This window comes from Hippoglossus hippoglossus, chromosome 4, assembly GCF_009819705.1.
Source record: "Hippoglossus hippoglossus isolate fHipHip1 chromosome 4, fHipHip1.pri, whole genome shotgun sequence".
In the NCBI taxonomy this organism is placed as follows: Eukaryota; Metazoa; Chordata; class Actinopteri; order Pleuronectiformes; family Pleuronectidae; genus Hippoglossus; species Hippoglossus hippoglossus.
The window spans coordinates 3,070,132-3,093,824 of NC_047154.1; the positions used below are offsets into that span (position 1 = coordinate 3,070,132).

The window sequence follows — 23,693 nt, forward strand, 5'->3', positions numbered from 1 at the left end:
GACCAATCAAAACCAGCCTGAAAAACAACACAATACCCACAGTAGGGATTCAAAAGTTTGCATTAGGTGGTGCGGAGCTTTACAGCACATTTGTAGAATTAGGGTATAAACAAATTTAAAATGTGTTTTATTTATAAATTACATTTATGTAAATTGATGGAAAATAGGTCAACCAACCAGTGGACAAAACTAAAAAGTAGTCCAAGTCTACATGGAAACGGTTTGTAATACTCACACATATTGCAGTATTATAAAATAATTAAGGCAGCAATTATTTTAGCTGATGAGCGACACAGTTTGAAAATGCATCCAGCTCAATGTAGAACAATATCTGTGCTTCAAAATGCAGGAGGAATGAAAATGATTGTGATTGGCTCCTGCCCTAGTTGTCGCTCGCAGTCTGCCCCAGGATATTTACGGAAGGTTGAGCCTTGTTTTGTTTACTACTCCGCTTCCAGTGCAGATACAGTGTGGCGGGGGGGATTGTGCCATGATAACCTACTGAAGGAGACATGTGACATTTACATGATAAGAGTGGACTTGGTCACCGTCACCATGTGACAATTACATAATCCATACGTACATCACCAAACATCATTGACGAGTGTGTCAGCGCCTTTTTTAGTTTGAATTTATCCACAATACAATTTTAGTCCAAATATCAATTTTTCATTCTTAAAAACAATACTTACTAACTCAAAACTGCGAGGCTATATTGGCAAATTCATATGAATATATAATACAGATACAGATATTTAAATAATAGACCACAATACTGTTGCTGTCCAAGCTTTTGTGTCTGTATGTTTGTTTGAACGACAGGTCGAGCAGACACAAGAACTTTCTTTTCAAACAGGTAATGAAGTGGTGAACATGCAGTTTAAAAACACAACCATGTTTTATAAATCTGACACAATGCACATATTTCAGTGTTTTATACATCTGGTCCCTGATCTTTTATTACTGTATATATAATTGTATATCGACACATATATACAAACATTTTACTGAAATACTTGAGACTATATATTATGCTGTAAACTGAGCCACTATCAATGTACTATAAAGAGTATTAAAAATGCCACATATTAAAATTTTAAATATTTATTTAATTAATTATTCTATTATTAACTTCACTTCTTTAAGCTCTGTCATCATGAAATCTGTGAATTTTATAGCTAATAATGTTTTGGGGAAATTATGAAAGACTCGAATAGTCTCTTCTTTACTATTATTTGTCACCAAAAACCTTAACAGTTAGTTTTCAAGTGCAGTTTTCCAAACTTTTCATAATTTTTACATTCACGTAATGGCCCTGTGAACGGGGGGGTACGTGAGGAGGGGGAGTGTGAGCCTTATTATTCTCCACGCCTCATCAGTATTCACAGGGAAACATTAGGTTGCCTTTAGATTGCGTACAAGTTCAAATGCATGTTCAGAAATTCAGGAAGTTTTGATTCAGTCATGATCTCTCTGGATTTCTCCTCCCAACACACAAATGTGTCTTGACGTCAAGTTAGAAAATGAAATTGCTTATAAGGTGATGTAATCAAGTGTATAATTATGTTTCTCTTTACTCCAAAATTACTTTGCTCAATCATGGCATTAACAAATGTTCCCAGTTCCAGCCTCCAGCCCAGAGGTGTGAAACGTCTCTGGTGGATGCTACTCTTCTGTTCTGATTTCCACAACATTCAGTCTCATTAAGTCTAATTATTCTCTCATCTGCAATAGGATCAAATAACAATTACATGAAAAATCCTTTATTGATATTCACAAGTACCTTTGACTCAGCAGTCATCGCTCGCTGCCTGAGTGGAGCCATTGTTCATTTGCCATCAGTGTTCAGTTAGGAGGCAAAAATCCAAATGGCTGCAACTTCCTTTGTAAATTTGAAATAATAAATCCTCCCACTTTGAAAATCCCTGCTTTAAAACACAGAGAGAAAGAAGCATGTCTCTTTCTGATCACATTGTTTTCTGCTGCGCACCACAGAGAGCACCGGCATGTCGACATCAACATGAGGAAGCTTCAAGCTCTTTGAATCAACGTTCTATCTGTTTATTAAACTCATTCAAATAAATTGTTTTGACATGAATAAAACTTGCTGGTGACGTGAGTATTCTTACTTCATGGTGTTACTGCTGCACCGTCACTACACAGCATTTACACACACACACACACACAAATAAAAACTCAAAACTCTTATCAAAATATATTTTATTCTGGACTTGTTTCACTGATGTGACTGAAACGATTACAGATCGATGTGATGCTGTGGCGAAACCAAACCAAAGGCCCATGGGAGAGATGCTGTTGGGCTGACGTGATGCTGTGACGCTCTGTTCCCCCTGACAAACTGTGCGGCACAGACCCACTGATGGCAGCACGTCAGAGGAGTTGGCCTGTAAGAGTTTTAGACTTCACAGCCGCAAGCGTAAGTGCTTCATATACAGGGAAGAGAGAACATTTGAATGGTCCCCAGGACTTTAACACATGAACTCTGTTACCCCCATTTAATAGAAATCTCCAATTGCAGGGGATGGAGGAGAAAATGTTGAGGCGTAGTTGCACAAATGTTTGTCAGAAGCTTCGCTGCTCTGGACGCAGTTAAATCTCAGTGAAGCCAAACTTTAACAGTAATGCTCAGGATAAAAGATCCAGTTAAAAATACAGTATATGGTGACTTATTTGGCCAATGTCTGCTGACTGATAACTGGGTTTTAGTGCGTCTCTGGCTCAACTGAGGTTGAACCCAAGAATGGTAGTCTCTCTCTCTCTCTCTCTCTCTCTGTGTGTTTGTGTGATGGGACACTTACAGCCTAGAAAACGATATTCAGCATGTACATAAAAAACACTTGTCTACTTCCTTAGTGACCAGATCCTACTGTTAACTGCCTAGGAGATAAAACATCATCCACTACCAGGTCGACAAGGGTGGAAAACTCACCAGTGTTGTTTCTGTGTCTCAGGCAAGTGAGTTTATTAATGTACGCTTATGAGAATAGCAGCCACACTAACACAACTACTGCGCTGAGATGTTTTCAAATGAGGGTATTCTTTGTGTTATCAAAGTTTCACTATAAAATGCAATTAACTGCAAAGATGTTTTCATAGTCTCAAGACGTCCCACTCCACACCCCAAATTGCGACATAAATGAAACTCCATACGCAGCCAACGACATTATTTGCTTCCAGAGCAACTTTCTCCACAGAACATCTGTACAACTTTTGATTTCAGCGATTAGAAGAGAGGGGACAGAAAAAAAATCTTGGCTTGATTGAAAAATTACAATTTTATTCAATTTGTCTTGTGTGTAAGCCAAGAGGAGCTTCAGGAGAGAGTCACTTCCTGGGACAAGCCTTCCCAAAAAGATTCAAGCAAAAGAAAAAAAACATTTCTTTATTAAAACATAGACAAATTTAGTGGTGATTCCTGGGGAAGCGCTTCCCAGGCGAAGTTGCCTTCAGAATGACAGCTCAGCTCAGTAAGCCTTACATTACACGGTCAACCTTTACTATTTGCAATAGCATCAACGTAGCACAACAAAAGTCTTTCAAATTTATAGAACAGGTAATTGAACACTGCCAATAAATCATCAATTCACATTTTTTTTTCAAATCTACAAAGAAATTACAAAAATGTAACTTTAAATTTGTCTTTAAAAGAGTATAAAATGTTTAGTCAGCAGAGAACCTCAGAATAGAACGTGGGCAGGATTTTGGTGAAGGACCAATGATGAAGGCGATAGAGGGCAGATGGATTCAAATACACCAGAGGTTACAGCTTGTTTTCTGTTTTTATGGACTGTGAACGTCATGGAACAGACTCCTCAGATATTGAATGTCTGCTTTGATAAACTCTGGCTGGATTCTAAACAGCATAACAGAGCTGCAGTGTCCTTACTCTCCCACATTATGAACCATACTGGTTATGAAAGAGAACATTTTTAATATTTGCATATTGCTTTCACATTTGATCTGCTTTTGGGCTCCATTCTGAATTAGCAACCTTGTGCCAGGGACCTGTCAGTTAAAAAGCAACAGGAAAAAAAAATACAATCCTTCATGGCTGCATTTACACAGGTTTGAGACTGAAGCTATGAACCTTTTCATGATGTTCGAAAGTTAAAACAAAGAATGTCTCTCGTTCTCTTCCCACGTAAAAGCAGCCTGTTGCCGTCACACTGACGTCCTCCACTCCATGCCAGAGAAATGTGGGTGGCTGAGTTATTAAAAGAGTAAAAAATAAAACATCAGCACATTACAACTTCGGTTACACAAGTCTGGGAGGCAGAGCTGCTCTGGAGTTATAATTACGTCGCTGTTTGAATTAAATGTTCAACAGAGTGAAGCCAAGGAAGTTTCTCTTCGTGGAAAAGGTTTGCAAACTGGCTAATTTGAATGTTGAGGACAAAACTTTGGTCAAAACACATTTGAAATGAAATTATTGGTGATGACATTTCCCTTATTAATTGAAAACTAAACAGACATCAGGCAGGTGTGGCTGCTATGACAACGGAAGCATCGCTTGACCAGCGAGTTTAGTGTAGCTACACGAAAGCTGTGCCCAAAACGGATCCGTTTGCCATTTACTCGCTGCCATTTTAGGCGAGCGTCTGAATTCTGAAATATTCACTTAAAAATTCCCACAATGGAACAATACAGTAGTGTCCACATTAGGTTTAATACTTTGCTAACAACCCCACAAGAAAATTCCAATTGTGCGTCACTAGGTCTTAAATATCTTCTTTTTCTTCTTCTTCTTTTCTTTCTTCAAGAGCCTGGTCTTTCAGTTTAAGAGCAGACTTTAAGAATTTCTAATGTTCTTCAATACCGATGCTCACACTCAATTATAACCTGCTTGTGCTTAGATTTCCTGCACTCCAGCTCCAGCCTCATCTCCTCACGCTGACGCTGCTTCTCTGCACATGTGAAACATCTCCTCTTGGATTTTTTCTTCAGCTCTTGGATTTTTTTCCTCCGCGGCAACAACTGAAATTGAGGATAAGAGTTCAAGCGGGAGCCCAGGAGATCTGAGCACAAGCAGGTTATATTTGAGTGAGAGCATTACAAAATCTGAACGTGAAATCAGTCAGTCTCACTCTGGGAACTGAAAGACCTCTCTCTTAAATAAAGAGAGGGAAAAACCTCCATCAATGTAGAATAAAATAATTTTGTCACACATAGGAAGCAATGAACAGGCGTTGGTTTTGAACACAGCTTAAGTGTCCTGTCTGCGGTGGAGCTCTTGTGTCTGTGATGGGAGTCTTGTGGTGGGTTTTTCTTTGGCTCTGCCGTCTGTGGTTGAACTCACTGAGATGATTTCAGATCATCGACCTCTGAGAGTCTAACATCCGCGAAAACTAAAAGTAGCTTGTAATGGGATTAATCAGCTGACATGTTTTATGTCACCTCACCAGGGAGTGTGGTTTTGATGAATGACTCAAATTAGAAACACTTTAAGTCTGATAAATGCTGTGTCCAGGACGGTACTCAGAGTGCACCAGTTATACATGCAACTTTGTATGGTTTTCCCGAAAGGTACGGATGCTTCTGGCTGATGAACTGGTTCAAGATGGCGACCTGACATACTGCTGCAATACCTTAAACTCAGAACTACGTTGAATATTGAGACAAGTGAAGGGAACAGTCGGCCTCCTGCCAATTTCAGTTTTTTTCCTCCAATCCAACATGTGACCTCTTCGACTGAGGCGTCGAGGGAGGACGACTGTGGGTAAAAGCAGGTCAAACAGTGCACAGAGGAGCTGTTTTTAAAGCGTCTACATGTACATCATCAGTGTCACGTGTCCAGAGGCGAATGTACGAGAAGAGTCCAGAGTTTGTCCTCTGGAGAAGACGTCACATGAATTACTGCATTCTGACCCACTGACATCTGCAGAAACCACTACTGAAAAAAAAACAACCTTTATGTTTGTCACATCAGTTTAAAATCATGACGAGGACACGGTTTATTAGAACTGTTTGGTGCGCATGTCTGTGTGTATGTACTTCTCCACTTAATAAAACTCTGACCTGACCAGCCCCGGCCCCTTCCCCTGGAGATAAAAAATATAAAAACATTGAAACAAGAGATCCGGAAAAAAACAAAACTAAGTGCCATCCTGTTTTATGGTGGAGAAGTTGATATGTCTGCACAATGAGATCCAGCTAGTAACATGATCAACACTTTTTTCATTGTTTTTCATTTTGATGACAATGAGCATGGTTTAAAGATCAAAAAAAGCAAAATAGCTTCCAAATTTGGTACATATACGGATCTGTAACTTTTTTTCAGTTTTTTCTTTTTTTTAAATCACTGCGTCCCTTCTGCATCTCTGTAAGAGTCTGCACAGATAGAGAGGGGCGCTTCCATCTGCGCGCTTATCCATCTGTCCTTCTGTCTGTCCATCTGTTCATCCCTCTGTCTGGACCTGCTGTGTCGGGTGCTTGCTTCCTGTTCCTGTTTCCTGCTTCCTGTCTGTCGGTGGGCGGGGCCATAGTCGTAAGCGTGAGCAGTACGCAGGGCAGGCAGGGACAGTCATTTGGCTATGTACACATTCATGGTCGGTCCATGGCTTCCAACAAACAGCAGCACTATTTCCGCAGGTCTAGTACACACACCTGAGGAAGAAGAGCAGAGGTCTGAAGAACTGATGGAAAACCACAATTACAATAAAAGCTAAAGTGAAGGCGGTGTGCAGCTCAACATTGTTCCAAACAGTCCTGTGTACTTACAGATCCGTCTGATGCGCTGGCTCCGACTTTGTCCCCTGCTGCATTCCAGCAAACCTCGAAGATTCCCCCCGTCCCTCTGTAACTGTGGACTAAAGCGCCCGTCTGCAGACACAAGACACAGAAACATTGTTTTTACGTAGTAACATGTTTTATGAGAAGGGAATTTAAAGGTTCCTCTGAGTTTTGAGTGGTCGAGGTCACATCACATGTCTCCTCCTACCTGTGTATTCCAGATGTGCACGCATTTGTCAAAAGAGCCACTGGCCAGATGCCGACCGTCGGGGCTGAAAGCCACACTGTAGACAGGCTCCTGGTGTTTAGTCAGCGTATGGATACAGATGCCTCTCTCCACGTCCCAAAGACGAACTGTGGAGTCAAACGATGCACTGTGGAAACAGGAGACAAAGAAATGTGACTTTTACTGAGCAGAAACGTACAACAGGCTACGTGTTTAAATGCCTGTCAGGGGCTGAGATCATATGACCACATCAGTATTCAAGTGGAAAAAAAACACAAAAAAAGACAATGACTTAGTTAATATACTGTGACATAGAGCTGCTGATATGAATCTGTAAGACAGATACAAGTTCAGCTCTGTGATAGACCTGTCCAGGATGAACCCTTCCTCCCTCCCCGTGTCTGCTGGGACATGTAGGTAACACTTTCTAATCTGTGCTAATAAAATATTAAGAATGTGCTTGATGTCATTAGGAGGATTTTATTAAATAAAACGGAGCACATGGGCATGTATTCTAATGTATTCTAATACAAAGTATTTTCCTCATAAGACATGAGAAAGTCATGGTCCCAGTCAAATTTAGGCTAAATGAATAACGCTCAAGACTACCATTTGAAACTGCTATAAGTTAAGTACTGTACAAATTTGGTGTGTCAATACACACAGCCACACACCTGGCTAGCATGAGGTTAGCACTGGGATTGTTGGTTCCTGGCCCTGTGGGACTCCATTTGATGGTGTAGATTTCTTTACTGTGGGCCTGCAGGTCATGGACACACGCGTCCTGCTTCATACTCCAAATCTGAAAACACAAACCACAGAGCAAATGTCAACATCTTGGTCCTTTACGTATATCTGAATCATCAAGTTGCAGGTGTATTACACATAGAAAATACAGCTGCACAGTCTGGTAAACATATTGACCACTGAAAATATTTGAGGAAAACAAACTGCCCCAACGGTTTGTTTCAAAGCAGGGTTTAACAGGGTTTAACCTTTTTTTTTTAATCAAATTTAGAGCAGAGAAAATGGAAAAAGGTGAACATTTATACAATTTAGTTATTCAAAAGCTTGTTATTAATCATCTCATCTGACTCTACATACTCAGGGTTTGAAATGTGACAACATTTCACCTATAGAAAACTATAGAGAGCAACTCTAATCCCCAGACACTGTGAACACATCATTACTTTAACCAAGGCCCGGCACTTTCAGGTCAAGGGCAGCAGGGATGGGGATAATGACGGTACAAGATGTCCAACATTTCACCAGGTTTAGATCTCGGCTCACCTTCAACGTCATGTCATCTGAGCAGGAGGCCAGCAGGTTCCCTGTGGGATCCCACTTGATTGCATTTACTTCATTCTGAGGAAAGAGGGGGAGAGGGATGAAGGGATGTAGGTGCATACAGTGTGTTGTTTGTTTGTCATCTTCGGCCTTCTGCCAATACCATTTGAAATGAGGCTGCAACTAAATGTAAGGCCATTATATAAATTGATACCCTTTTCCAGACCAGTTTAGAGCAGCTATTCATTAAAACAATAACAGCAAACAAGTTGTATTATTCTCTGTTATGTTATAAAACATTGAGGGATCACATATAGACACACAGCCACACACAAATGAAGCGCTTACTGTGTGTCCCTGGAATGTTTTAATAGGTCTGTCCTGTCCTAGTTTACAGACATGGATGCACATGTCTGTGCTGCAGGAGGCAAACGTGTTGTTGCTCTGCCAGTCCACGTCTAGAGCTGGAGCTGTGGGAGAGGAGAAGGAAACAGTGTGAGACGTTACAGCTCATACACAACTGGGAAAACGTGTGGGATCAGTGGTGCAGATGCTCTGGTACCTGAATGAAAGGGGAATTGTTGTTTGGCTTCTCCTGTATGAGCGTCCCATATGATTGTTGTCTGGGAGGATACACACACGTATAGTTAGAGCTGACAGTGTCGGCACAGTGGTAAAAGGCTGTTATTCCATGTGTTGACATCTGAGCTGATTTAAATAACAGCTCCTTGTTTACCTTGTCTACTCCTGCACTCAGGATAAAATTGCCTTTTTTATTCCACTTGAGGGCAAAGATGGGACCTTTGTGTTGGCCGAGTGTACTGGCCAGGTTACCTGTGGAATGGAACACAAACTGTAAGTGACTTGAAACCACTACGACAAAATGCAAACAAGGGTCTAAATAACACAAAATGTGTCAACTCCTCTGATAATAACACACTGTAACCCAGACTGCTTCTATGTAATATACAGACCTGCCTCTAGGTGGCAGCATTGTTTAAGGATTCACTGAGCCATGTGGTGTGCATGCTGTAGTGCAGGTTTATTACTTTATTACAGCATCAAGCAATGCCACACCACGGTGGGGATTAAGATTTCAACGCAGCGCTTATTCACTTTGATTATTTTTTAATAACAAGATAGAGATTGATGTGAATGAAAGCCCCTCCCCCAAATACTCTGTGATATGTTTAATAAACTGGTGTCTTCTCACCATCCTTCGTCCATATTCTGGCAAATCCGTCATAGGATCCTGTTGCTAACAGCGTGCCCTCGCTCTGTCAGAGAGAAAGAGCCAGAGATAAGCATTGTGTGTGATTGTGTGTGTGTGTGTGTGTGTGTGTCAGACAGATAATGTGGACATGTCTCCAGAGTGATGTTGTCTCTTTCACTTGCAGTATTTTCCTAAAGGCTGAGAGAAGGTTTGCTGTGATTCAGCTGGTATCATGAGAGAGAGGCCTGTGTTTTCCATCAGCGTGGAAGCTTTCCAGGAAATTTCTAACTCTGCCCTTGGCTCAGCTTTACAGCCCACTGGCTGAACTGAAGGGAAAATTCCACTCTGTGATACTCCAGTGTTTGATTTCATCAAAACTTGTGTTCAGTGCTCACTGGGAGTTCCTCTGGGATGGAAGCGTTTGGTGTAATTTACCATAGTGTATGAAGGACTGTAGATGCTGTATGTTACTGTAAGTACAGTGTGTGTTGTTTTCTATGTTCAACCAATGTCGAAGCCTTTTAATCAACAGTGGAAATCTTCAGAAAGAAGTAACTTTAAATTAAAACATTAAAAACAACCATACTTTAGACTGTACAGCAGGATGATAGAGAAACATTCAGAAATATTTCTGGTACTACCTCACGACTTTCATCTGCTCCCATATTTTTAAATGAATACAGCCACGCCGGGTGACTCACGTTACATCATGAATGTGTGTCAGTGTCCTTACATTCCAGTCTAGCGAGGTGACGTCTTTGTTGCTAGGGACGTCCTGCCCTCCCTCTCGTATGCAGTGTCTCAGGACCAGCTGTGTAGAGCTGCTTGTACTGTTCTCACTCAGGTTCCAGATACGAGCTGTCGAATCACCAGACCTGAGACAGACAGAGAGACAGGACGAAAACATTAAGCTAACGCCCATACATTAACCCAGTTGACTTGTCATATTTGTTGACAGGACAGGTATTGTTTCAAGTTGTAGCAGTGAACAACCTGTCCTTGTTACCTGTTAACTGCTTTAAACAATTATTTAAATTTGCTTGAAAAGGTTTAGACAACGGGAATTTCAGACAATCGTTTTATCACGCCAATGGAATTTGATTCTTAATGTCTCCGAAAAACAACAGCAATTATCAAGCAAACGTATCTGCAGGTCCCATCTTCCCCATTGTGAGGCTTTCTTCTCATTCTGACTACCATGGAGAATAATAATAATAATAATAATAATAATAATAATAATAATAAGTATTTAATGTGGACGAAACAAGCTTCTAGAATTGTGAAATTGGCATTTCCTGTGTTTTTACTTTACACCACTCATTGGAACATAAGCAATAGATCAATCACTTACGTATTTTTCAAATATTTGAGGCATGAATTTGCATCAAAACAGTGAAAGTTCATGATCGGAAAAGGTCGGGGGGGGAGGGTGACTCACCCTGATGCCAGCAGGTCGCTGACTGGGTTCCAGGCACAGATGAAGACCTCTGACTCATGGCCCCTCAAGACCATGGCCTTGTTCTGAGGGATCTCCACGTCTCCATCCACCTCCATCAGGTCTGCGTGGTTGTCTGAGCACAGAATTAGAACAGTGAGAAGAATATCCAGACACTATCAACCTCCTGTAAACTCGTCACAGCTCTACAATGAATAGAAATAAATGAAATCTAAAATAAATAATGTAGTTTGACGAAATAAAGTCAAACAAATTTTAACTGAAGGTTCTACTTTGTCAAGGCGCCTAACATTAATTCCATGTCTAACAGTGACCAGTAGCGTTGTCAAATGTAAAGGCCAATTCATGCGTCGAAGCTACACTGCAGGTACGCACGTAGCCTACGCACGGGGCCGAGCAGTCATAGCTGTGCATAGGTGTGTGAGTCGTGCTGCAATTACACCACAGAAACGGCAGTGGCAGTAGAGTTTCTACGCTGGTGTTGAATGTCTTCCGGTTTCTGGTCGGCTTATTTACAACTTCTTTGGCATCTCTGTTTACTTCAGAATAATGGCGAGAGAGTCATATTGGAGTTGGAGCTGATAGATGTTGAAGAGCAATCATTTTTTCTTAAAGAACTGCAACGAAGAAAAGAAAGACGTCGTCCTTGTTCGTTCCTACAACTCAATTAAAAAATGGCGGTGAGTCTATCGGGTCTGCGTCGTCTTGATGTGTAATTACATTTTTGGTCAGGGTACGGCATAGGGCTCAGCGTAGGGTACGTTGTGGCTTTGACGCAGAAGCATGTATTGGGCGTTAGTGTAAGTGCTTGACTCACTTGCTAAGGCGTGGGCTCCGTTCTCCTCCCCGTTGGCAGTATTCTCTCCGTTCTTGGCATTGCCAGCGATACTGCCTCCAGTCGCCGACGACGGCGTTGAAGCGGCGGCCTGCTGCTGGGCCATCTTGTCCCTGTAGGCCTGCTGCCGCGTCTGAACGACGTCTGGCATCACCGCGTCGATTAGGGACAGAGACTCAATAGGCCGTCCGTCAAATAACGTTCCGTCCTGGAGAATGGGAGAAGAAACCAGTCAGAGGGGGGGACGTGGGAAGGGAAAATAAAGCAAGGGTTTCTATTATTCTATTGTCCCACCTCATTGATGCTGACTTCTGCCTCGACGTACTGCAGGCCCTTCTGGATGATGCTGATGAGGGCAGCAGGGGGAACCAGAGCACCATTGATGTTGGACTGGCTGATGTGACTCTCTATACCAAATGTGAACGCTGAGTGGGAGAACCCTGGAGAAGAGATGAAGAGGGAAGATGAGAATGAGGTACATTTGGAACATTTGAAAGCAACAATACACTGTTTATCACACTGAATAGTATTTACCCCAATTCTAATAAAACATGACATAAATTGGGTACAATACAGACATAGATATCCTTAATTACGATGCAGTAAAGTGCTCTGATACTTGCACTATGTACAATGTAACGTTTTAAAATGTATTCATAAAACATATGGAATAACCAATCCATGCAGTGTTACACATCTCTCCCAGTGTCTATTTATAGCAGTTGTGTTATCCAATCATTCACCGTGATTTGAATTATTAAATAGACCATGACCTAATGGGAACTCCCAACTTTCATCTCCATGCTAAGGCTGCATCCACACTAACACGGTTTCATTTTAAAAGAGTGTTTTGAAGCTGAAGTGGTCTCCGTCCACATGCCTGTTTTAGCTACGCATCAGTACTAATGCACATCCACACTAAAACACCTGAAAGTGCTCCGGTATAAACAGGAGACAGATTATCTACTCTGCATACTTACAGCTAATACTACAAAGGAGAAACAGCACTGGTGCATGTAAAAGCAGGGATTTATTTTCCTGGATCGACGATGAGGGGGAACTGTGACTGACAATAAACATGTACAACATTTTGCCTTCACCACTGGTGGCCGAGTCATGACTGATAATGACTGATTCACCAATCAGTAAGAGAATGTGTCAACGTTTCCAAATGTCTCCGTTTTTGCCCATTCAAGCATTCAGCCCCGGAGTTTTCAAACCAACAGTATTTCCAAAACTTCTCAGTTTTAGGCGCTGGAAAACTCCACAGTAATGTGGGAAGCAGGCGTAAACACAGCAGCAGTGATTTGTTTTAACAGTAAAACAATCTTTAAGGTCATGACCAACTACTCACTGCATATGGTGAGTGCAGGCTCTATGTTGACTTTAAGAGTCTGTCGCTCATTCTTTTCACCACAACTGAGCACAGACCCAGTTTTTAAAGGCAGAGTTTCCCTCCATATATAAAAAATGCACGACGTGATAACATGCCAGGGCCATAACCCAGGCCTGTCATCATAAAAACAAGCCCTTTAAAGCAAATATAAATCTGTCACTGCCTTCAGCACTTTTTCAAAATCCCTTTTATCTCTCAATATTTGAATCAACAATAAAACTGTGACAGAATTTTGTTAATTTAGATGCCGTCTACATCTTATCAAATATATTATGTAATGTGATACATATGAGATCAGGGAACAGAAGGGTAGGTTACAGACACTACAGTAACATTGTTCCACACATGTAACAGTGAAGCAGTGGCAGCTGAGCCGTCTCCTCTGCCCTGATATGAGGACTTACACAGCTCACAACATTTAGATAAAGGTTATAGTCCATCACAGCTGCAGAGCTGCTCACACAGAGAGCAGGAGGCCTGAGTCTATTAAAGTGTCCATGAGCAGACTCGTCCAAACGAAAAGGTTTCATGTCACCACCGTCTTTTTTAATTGACCCTGAATCTACTCCTGATGTTCAGGTCACTACTTTGTTTGGCAGCTCCACAGTCACTGCACCAGTGTATGCTCTGTGAGTGAGTCTGTGTATGTTCTTTGTTAAGCCTTTTGCAGTGTTCTTGGGGTAATGGTGCAATATGAACACAGACCACTTAAAACCTACGAGAGAATAATCACTGTGTCCCACTGTATGGTTCAATATCGTACCTGTATGTAACACTGTGGACAGACACTGTTGTTTCACCACACTCTGGCTTTCATACAACAAGCTGACCCACACCCACTGTGTTATGTACACACAATGATCAAGTTGGCCAAACAAACGAACCGGCAGCTCTCTGGTGTTTGTGGAATTTACCTAATTTTCTCTCGGCAGTCAGTCAGTCAATGAAAATTCAAAACTCACTATAACTATTTGAAGAAACACGTCTTGATTCAACTGTATGATCATTTTGGAGGATGCTGTCCTGTTGAGCTACATTAGGTTGTCTTTCTATTATTTTGTCCACCCAAGGTATACCAGTGAGGTTAGGCTAAACAACAGAGAGACCTTTGCATAATACATTGAACCAAAACATCTTTTAGTTAATTAGCAACATCACTGATACTAATTCAACATGATGCTGCAAAGGGACATCCACATTTAAAAGGAGAAGTAAAACAAAAGACAATAGGTGTATAAGGCAGGTTGTCGGAGAGAGAGGCACTAATGAATTATCAATATACGTGTTACCACAGGACAGTGGGTTCTGAGGCAATCACAGTTAGTTTCTAAAGCAGCTGTATTAGAAATAAGAGTGATGAATATATGATGAGTAAAACGACTGGAGGATACCTGACTCCTGTAGGTATCTGTAGACCAGGAAGTTGACCTCATCACTGCTAATGCTCATCTTTACTCCTGTTACACCATGAGGTCAGCACACACACACCTGAAAACACAGAGAGACAGGTTGATCAGTGGAGGGAAATACTCACTGCGGCTGCTCAGAGAAGATTACACAATCAATTTGACCACAGCACAAAAAAAGAAGGATGTGAATATCGGAGCATCAACAGGTTTTCATCAGAATAAAATAAAGAATTATTAAACGTTAACATTAAATTGAACTGAACAGATCAGCCCCTTGTCATAATACGTTATCCAGCTATCTGAGTCAGTAACAGACCGATAATCCAATTTAAGTATCAGATCAGTTCATCCCTATATTTGATAAATGTGATTATAAAAATGTGAAACCGAGAAAAGAGAAATGTAACAGATCTTTCTCATTCATTTGCTTTGATTATTTCATTGTTTAAATATTGGGCTGAGTTATATGAACAACAATATATCAAGATTAACATTTTCATATCAGCTGATAAATCAATAATTATCAAGATAAATGTCACATTTGTTTGAAGGTTGTGGTTTTAATCTCTTCTCTATGATCAGAGAATGTCAAACACTTGATAAACCGCAAAACATTTTTCAAATCTGATGTCGTTCCATTTTGTGTTGTACCTCCTCACAGTGCTTACACAATGCATAAGCATTATAATGATATATATTGGACTTAGTCATATTGCATAACATTATATTGTGATAATAATTGATATTTATTATATTACCCAGCTCTGATTGAATATACAACTTGTATAGGATAAGGGGGTTAGAGGTGTTTTCAGAATGAATATTTAAGGCAGCTCGGTGAGACAGAATGATCAGTTAGGCCCCGTACACACCTGGTATTAACATCCGTCCCTCAGAGATCCGATCACAAGTGGCCAGCGCTAAGTATGTGTGTTCACTCCCAGCGTTAAAGTGCGTCCTGAATGTGTCTCCTGTGACCACTTGTGATCGGATCTCACTTCCCTGATCTACATGTATATTAACACATATGTCATCTGTGTTAGTTAAGACAAACAATGGCGCTTTGAGCCAGTCTGAGTTTACAGATGTGTCCGATGTCACTGTGTGTGTGTGTCTGTGTGTGCGTGTGTGCGTGTGGGTGAGCGAAAGAGAGGTAGAGAGACGAGTCAGGAGTGAAGAAAGATTTTACCAATTTAAGGAAATTAAAGTATCGATCATTATGTGGTGATTAGTGTTGATATGGTGGTGGTGGTTACAAACAAATCAACCGGAAGAGAAAATATATGTTCGATTCTTAGTGAAACTGCAGCGGGTCAGAGGACGTTAGCTGAGTATAGGCGGTTCTTCATATGTGGCCCAGGAAGCATTTTCATTCACACTGCTATAGAATGTGGCCCAGACCACCTCCGAATGTGGTCTGCCGTGATCGGATCGCTGTCTGATGTGAGTGAGTTCACGCCAGTACTCAGAGCTGTCCCCTTGTGATCGGATCACAAAAACCACATGTTAATACCAGGTGTGTACGGGGCCTTAGTTGATAGTTGGATAATAACAGTTGATTGTTGACATGCAGTCCCAACATGGATGATATATGTAAAAGTATAAAAACACACTGCCGTCAGTTGTCTGGATTGACCAAACCACTTCTACACCGCATTGTGATTGGATCTCAGCCAGGAGCAAAAACAATCTGTACAGTCGGACCACATTCTTAAAACAAAAAACAACTGTCCAACAACTTAACCAGTCGCCTAACTCCACCTTTTCCTAACATCTCAAGCATGCCTGGATTGAAGTTTTCTAGATATTTAGACTATCAATCACAGATTTGGCTCCAATCTGAAGTTTCGGCAAATAAAAAATCTGGCAAAAATTTTGTAAACCAGGCATTAACTGAGATAGCACTACTACTACCAAACGTCTCTAATGACTCTGTTTTATCTGATCAGGCTGCACATCAGGGCCACATCAGCAGCGCGCCTCAACTTTTGCCACAACACATTGGAACGTCACCCAGCAAGGTGCTATGTTGGCTGATGAAATACACGCAGGCACATTCCCGGTAGTTTACTTTGTTATGTGAACACCACAGTCTGCGGTTACCTCTCCATCGATTACATTTTAAATGCTCTAATGAAGTTGCATGTTCATGGATTTATTACTCTCTTCCTGGATCATATTTCATCATACCGTCAATGTATGAAGCAACACATCCCCATCAACAAAACCCTTTCTGTTTTCACTTTGCACACCTGCAAGTAACTTGAGCCTTTTTTAACAACAACACCAAAAAAACGGCCTATTGACGACTTTGGCTGTCAAACATCTGTCACAGAAGCTTAGCCCTGCACGCCATAGTGATCCCTGAGGAGTGTCTTGCATCGCTTCCCTTGGTTCTACATGTGGCTGACAAGCCAATCCACCTCCAGCGACCTCTCTGGCATCTTGAGATCCATTCACCATGCAGGCAGAATCGAGATAAGAACAACTTGTAGTCATAACAGGTGTAAAAGCAATGGTGCTGAGATCAGATGTCATTATCTAATATACAGAAACAGATCTCACGTTAACAGCAAGTTTAAACTCCTTTGTGAGTGGGGGAATAGATGGACCATAATTGACATCAAGTTCATTATTGTTGTAAAGCCAGAACTGGACAATTTTAAGTTTTCCTGGTTGAAACCACAACATTAAACACTGAACTTATTTAGTGTTAATAAGCAGCCTCTGAAAAATGGTCATCTGACCACGTAAACATCATTTCATGCACAAATCTGGGAAGCACTCCACAACAAACTGACCTCTTGCATGGGATCAGGGGATCAAGATTCAACATTACTCTTGTCTGTGGTTTTGTGAACCCCAAAAGCATTAGGTAATACAACTTTAAAAATTCTAGGAGAGCCGGGGACCCGATTCCAAACAAGGAGCAGCTCAAAGCCCATTTCCCCTGAGAATAATCAGCCATGTAATGCCTGAAGCTCAATGTCTGCAGCCCCCTCTCCCAGGAGAAGCAGGCTTTCTGTGCATTTAATGGCTTTTAAGTGGATGAAATAGAGTCTCCTGGCTACTGTGAGCACCAGGTTACATTTAATTTCCCAGGATGTTAGGATTCTCGTCGTCTGGCACGGGAAAACATTTAAGATGACCCTTAGCCTGAACACTGCAGAATATCAAACCCAGACAGGAGGAGGAGAAGGAGGAGGAGGGGATTTCACACAGTGATACTATCATCTTATACACTCTCCACAGGTAATTAGAAGAGACGATGAGATGAGATTAATCTTTAACGTCAACCTGAGGGGAAACGGGTTACTACAAAGCAAACATGATATACATCTACACAATACAACATGGCGCTGTCTAAAGTTAGAGCGGACTAATGTGGCTGCTCCTGTGACCACTCACAATTCTTTTGCTAATGCTGCATATTCTAGCCAAACCACAGTGACAAAGACAACAACAACAACAGGCGAGCCAGTTGCATCACCTACACAGGAGAATAAATCTGCCATGGCTGAGCTGCTCTGGGATCTGTCAAAGACTCGCGAGACAACTCTGTAGCCGAGACAGCAGCAGAAGAGGTTAGTTAGCTCAGCGATACTCATCTGTGCCTGGACCCTTCTGTCTCGAGTGAGAGACGATTTCCACAGAGGAGGCTGTCAGCGAGCAGACTGTTCTGAGGGTCACATCTACAGCAGGTCCACACACACAATGCAAACCACCTCGCATGGCGATTTTTAGCTTAATCACAATTACAAACACTGCTACAAGTGTTTGTAATTGTGATTGAGGTGCGTTGCCCGGTGCTAACTAGCAACATTCTGTCATGCTGACATGAGCCATTAGTCCTGCCCTGGCATTGCAGACATACTGTACTCTAAATTAGGCCTATTATTAAATCATAAGCAGCTGCCGGGCTGCTTTCACTTCCAATTTACAGCGGTTCCATAATGCAACAGTTCAGCTGCCTGCTAACTTTAAAACACGCCACACCCCTGCACTCTGTGGTTAGTGTGTGTTTACATCAGCAATGTACCACTGTCGAATGTATAACAGTGAGGCAGAAAGAACTGCCGAAGAATATGTTCCGAGCAGGTTGATTAAAAGAGACTTAAATGGCCACAATGCTCACATCTTAATGTTTCTTGTCACTCCTCTACAGAAACAAATAGTGTCAGAAACAATACACACCTGTACACTGTTATACAGTGCATTGCAGCTCTAAGGTAATCGGTTATGATGATATATTTAACTACATTATGTTTCGTTTCTTACAGGTTTTTTAATGACCTGGGTAAATTGTTACTACGCAAGAAAACTACAAGGAGACAGAACAAGGTGCTAGCTCTCATTCAAACTGACAGTCACTCACTCCATCCATCCAGTTAACCAGCTCAAAGGAATGAAGGCCTGATACGCAGTGATACTACAATAATGTGTCTATAGATTATTTCAGGGTTAAATAACTTGATTCAATGTACAATCACACACTGTATTTAAAGCAGCTGAAACCACACAGCTTTTAGGCCCATTGCGTTCATCCTCAGCCTAAGCAAAATCTTATTTAACTGAATTCGAGCTTCCATTACAGACAAAATAAAATAAAGCCCTTAAATACTTCCAAACCAATTGTTTGTAGTTTTTTGGGTGATATAACAGCAGTTTCCAGAGTTCTGGTTGCATATGTTTTTGACAATTAAAATATACAGTCACATTTCCAGGGTGTTCATTGCTATTATGGGGTTGTCTGCTGACCAGACCAGTCTTAAGATAGAATGTATGGATAAATCTAAGACATACGGCATCACTCTAGATTTTAATCTGGACATGAGTTGAAGTACATTTCTGTAAGAGTTTTTTATTTTATGATCTATGATGGTGGGTACTGAGCATATTAAGGCTGCAGAACATGCAGGAATTAATTTGAAGCAAACACAAACGCTGACCTGAATAACACACTTCAAACAGCATAGGAGGCTCCGATGTTGTGTTTGGTTGAAATGAAAACCTGCAGACTGTTGAGTCACAGATCACTGATACCCTCTGTTTAAATCCCATCTGACAGCAGCAGAGCCTGGGGAGGACCACGTGTTTGTAAACAGTGACGTGCACTTCCCCTCCACCACCATGCCACTGCAGTGGCGCTGTGGAGCCACCGGCTGCAGCCAGGATCCTCTGTGTTGACAGTGTGGGAGAAAAAAGAGGGAGATGGGGGATGGGAGGATGGTAGAGAAGAAGGGAATCTCTGTCTCTGCTTTGCCTCTCTCTCTCTCTCTCTCTCTCTCTCTCTCTCTCTCGCTCTCTCTCGCTCTCTCTCTCTCTCTCTCTCTCTCTCTCTCTCTCTCCCCAGTTTGCCTCTGACTGCTGCCAGTGGCAAACTGGGCCCATACTGTACATCTTAAATCAAGTCACGGCTCAAAGAGATGGGGGGGGAGGATGGAGGGACACCAAAAGACAATCAGGACATGACAATGACAGCCATGCAGCACAGAACCTGCTGAGGCAACATCCATACAACCTCGTTTTTGTTTGAAATGGCATTTTCAAACAAAAACTATCTGTCCATACGAGCGTTTTGGCTCCATATCAGTATTAATCCCTGTCCATACTAACATGCCTGAAAACACGTATCACTCACGTATACTGGGCTCGTCTTCCTCAAATGCAGGCAATTGTATCATTGTTATTGTAGGAATTTAACTGCATAACAGCTGTTAGCAAAGACAACAGTATCACCAACGCTGGTAATTGATAATCCACGTTGTGTTCTACACTGGTAGCCAAGGCTAATGCCAGTTGTTTTCTTCTAGAGATTGGTAATGTGATAGAAGCCTCACGAATCTGCAGAGGCTACATTGTGACTCACAACAAACAATCACCAAGCAGTTGTGAGTGTCTACGTCATTGTTTCCAAACATCACAGTTTCTACCCGCCCTGACTATAACGCCGCCCCGGAGTTTTCAAAAATAAAACTGTATTAGTATGGATGTAGCCTGAGAGAGCCAGAGTGAAAACATATTGGAAGAGAAGGGGGGGTCTGTGCCTCACAATATGAAATCAATATCAATATGAAGTAAAGCATATTTGTCTTGGGTTACCAGCAGGCATTTATAATTCATTAGCTTAAGCCCACCCAAAGAGGTGAAGTGATGATGTACGTGCAGACATTTAAGTCTACATGCAGGCAACACAGCTGTTTTCTTTGAAGGGAGGAGGACGAGGGCTGCTTGTTTTCGACATGCTTTACATTTAGAACTGCAGCTCTCGGAATTTAACTGTGCACACTAACAACAGACGGCTACAGCTCAGGCGGGTCGTCCATTAACCAGAAGGTCGGTGGTTTGATCCCCTTCGGTCCCCATGCCTTGGGCAAGACATGGAACCGAAGATTGCCCCTGACCGCTGTTCCATCAGTGTGAATGATGTGTGATAGAAAAGGTGCTGCATGAATGGGTGAATGTGACTTGAGCTTTGAGTGGCTGTTAAGATTAGAAAAGCACTTTGTAAATACAAAAAATGTACCACTACAAATGTCTGTTTGAACTGGGGGCTGTGCTCATTCAACACTTCTCTCAAGTAGCCTGGAGGGCAACAAACAAACACACACGCACACACACACATACACATGCATTTAAACAAATTAGCCACTGCTAAATACTAAACGGTGCTCTCTCGATGGATCCAGTGAAAATTCATTTTGTTTAGTTAAGGCATTACTTCTTCATGTTTAAAGTTTAAAATGTTAAGAGCAACACGAACAGTTACATCACATACTTTACATACCTGACACTACTCGTAGTGAGTTTATCTGCCTGTGTAAGACTGTAAAAACTCTTTGAACAATGACTTGCACTCTGGACACACGAGTGTTAACTGTTTGTCAGTGGATTCTTTGCTTCACTCGTTCCCTGCCTGCTGAGTTGCTCCTGATAGCTAACCAGCAGTCTGCTGTTTAGCAGGCATTTGGTCGAAGCACAACAGCAAGTGAATGAATGTAATGAAATGTATATATTGATAGTGTCTGCTCTCTCTGTATGAAGCTGTTTTTTAAAAAGGATGTCTGTGTTGAAAGTTGAAGCATCCAGCACTGACAGTCCATAGCTGTATGCATTTTTTTTGAGTATGCATAATGATGACAGCTCAGTGGTGCAGCTTGTTTCCTATTCTGATCAATTGTTCTGCGTTTGGATTTCTAGAAATGCTCAATATTGTTTTAGTTGCCATTTGGGTCCATATTTCAAGAATTATTGTCAAAAGTGTTGCCCGTGCATTTACATTTAGGAAAGGAGAATTGGACAATGTTTTTTAAACTCAAACACTACTGATGTACTTGCAATGTGATTATACCGTAAGTATCCGCCTCAATTATTCATTGGTATCAGTACTAGTCAAGCTCCGCCAAATATAAATAATAGAAGTACTGTACATGCTTCTCAAGGAGCATATATTTTTGAACAAGGTTCCAATACTTCAATGAAGCTATGTATTGGTTTTATGTGAATGAAAATTTTATATAAAAAATATTTAAGCATTAAAAAACGCTGCTGACTGTAAATGAGCACTTTATCTTCGACAGTGGTAGGTGTATGCCATGAAACGGAGGAAGCCCACACACTGCATCATGAGTGTGCCTGTCTCCTGCAGTCTGTGATATCTTCCATATAGATGCCATGTTCTTTGAAGGCTCTCGTGCATGGATATATAAAGGAGGCCCAGGCTGTGATGTCTGCTGCTCTCGTTCTCCTCTGCCGGTGGAAATAGGGCTCATTCCCACTGAAAGGATTTGTGAGAGCTGACAGTTTGGCTGTATTTTCCGAGCAGCAGAAATAAATCAAGGCAGTGGGGGTGGAATGATTCAGGACAAAATCTTATTTTCCATAGCATTTCACTCCTAAATGCATCAAATTCACCTGTTGCCCAATAGAGCCACAAATGAAAAAAAGATTCTCACTAATAATGTTGCCATAGGCAGAAAAAGGTGCAGTGAAAAAAGGGACAGAGATGCTGTACTTTCAACCTGCAGTAAACCATGGGTAGGATTTGGCAGTAATGGGATTACATAATCACATTGAAAGTAAATCAGACAAGGTTGCATTGGAAAAATGAAAACGTGTTATTAGATTATCATTACATTGTCAAGGATTATATGGTATCACTTTGATTGTATCTTTAAAATTAGCATTTTTTTTAAATGATTGAACTTTTTTCATGAAAGCTAATGATATTAAATAATTTAAAGCTTGTTTGACAGACAGGATTTCTTTAACAGGTGCTTCACTTTGTCTGCAGCAGCAGCCTCTCCAAACCAGCCTCCATTTCTGGTAATATCACTTTGACAATAAAAGGGCCCGACGCAAGAACGTTTGTACAAACCAAAAATAAAGCTGCTCTCATCCACTTAACACTCAAATTTCCTTCTCTGTTAGATCACTAACACTGCAGAAAAAGTGTGGGTGGGCTTAGCTTGGGTTTTGCTTCCGCTTCAAGTTTGTTGTGACCACTTTCTGTGCAGAGCTCATCTGCTTATTTGCATCTCCCACAGTCGGGAGGCTGATAATAGTAGCAATGACTTGGCACATCAGCTAACATCAGCAGATTTTTATTCCAACACATTGTTGTAAGGGTTAATGAATTTGACCAATTATGCTCTGCTGTCTATCAAAGCAAGTTACTCCTTTTCTGTTGCTAGGTTTGTTCATGGTAACTTAACTAATATTTGTTTTTGATGTGTTCATGATGTATGCACAACTTCTTTGTTCATTTTTTTTTTTGTATTGACAATGATAGATTAACAATTTGACCAAGTTCAGACAATCTCATGGAAGTTGAGTTCCATTGTGGGTCATGTGGGTCCCAGGTGTTGGTATTAAATGTAACTAACTAAGCTACCATTAGCCGACTCAATACTGCTGCTCAGGCCATCAAGCATTGAAAATTACCTTGATTCTACAACTGAGGAACCAAATGATTAATACTTTTAACATAAATATTGATTTTTTTTTAGCTACTTCCAATCGAAACTCAAACTCAGATTAATAGGTCAAATAAAAAAGTTTTAGAGTTACAAAGATAAGCTTAAACATGAAATGACAGTTCTGTAAGCTTGAGTCAGGGCCT

The 23,693-nt window shown here is 41.2% G+C and overlaps 1 protein-coding gene across 1 annotated transcript in view; it reads right to left on the reverse strand.

Annotated features, from left to right (window-relative positions):
* Positions 1-5,928: 5,928 nt before the first annotated feature.
* tbl1xr1a (tbl1x receptor 1a) overlaps positions 5,929-23,693 on the reverse strand; it is a 36,451-nt gene continuing 18,686 nt past the window's right edge. The window contains exons 3-16 of the mRNA XM_034582162.1: positions 14,555-14,651; positions 12,062-12,207; positions 11,750-11,975; positions 10,915-11,047; positions 10,210-10,351; positions 9,477-9,540; positions 9,000-9,097; positions 8,826-8,886; positions 8,612-8,733; positions 8,267-8,341; positions 7,651-7,778; positions 6,959-7,124; positions 6,739-6,840; positions 5,929-6,624 (exon numbers count right to left, since the gene is read on the reverse strand). Of these exons, the coding sequence (XP_034438053.1) occupies positions 6,598-6,624; positions 6,739-6,840; positions 6,959-7,124; positions 7,651-7,778; positions 8,267-8,341; positions 8,612-8,733; positions 8,826-8,886; positions 9,000-9,097; positions 9,477-9,540; positions 10,210-10,351; positions 10,915-11,047; positions 11,750-11,975; positions 12,062-12,207; positions 14,555-14,612 (1,548 nt within the window). The 5' untranslated portion in view covers positions 14,613-14,651 and the 3' untranslated portion in view covers positions 5,929-6,597. The remainder of the gene's footprint in view (positions 6,625-6,738; positions 6,841-6,958; positions 7,125-7,650; positions 7,779-8,266; positions 8,342-8,611; positions 8,734-8,825; positions 8,887-8,999; positions 9,098-9,476; positions 9,541-10,209; positions 10,352-10,914; positions 11,048-11,749; positions 11,976-12,061; positions 12,208-14,554; positions 14,652-23,693) is intronic.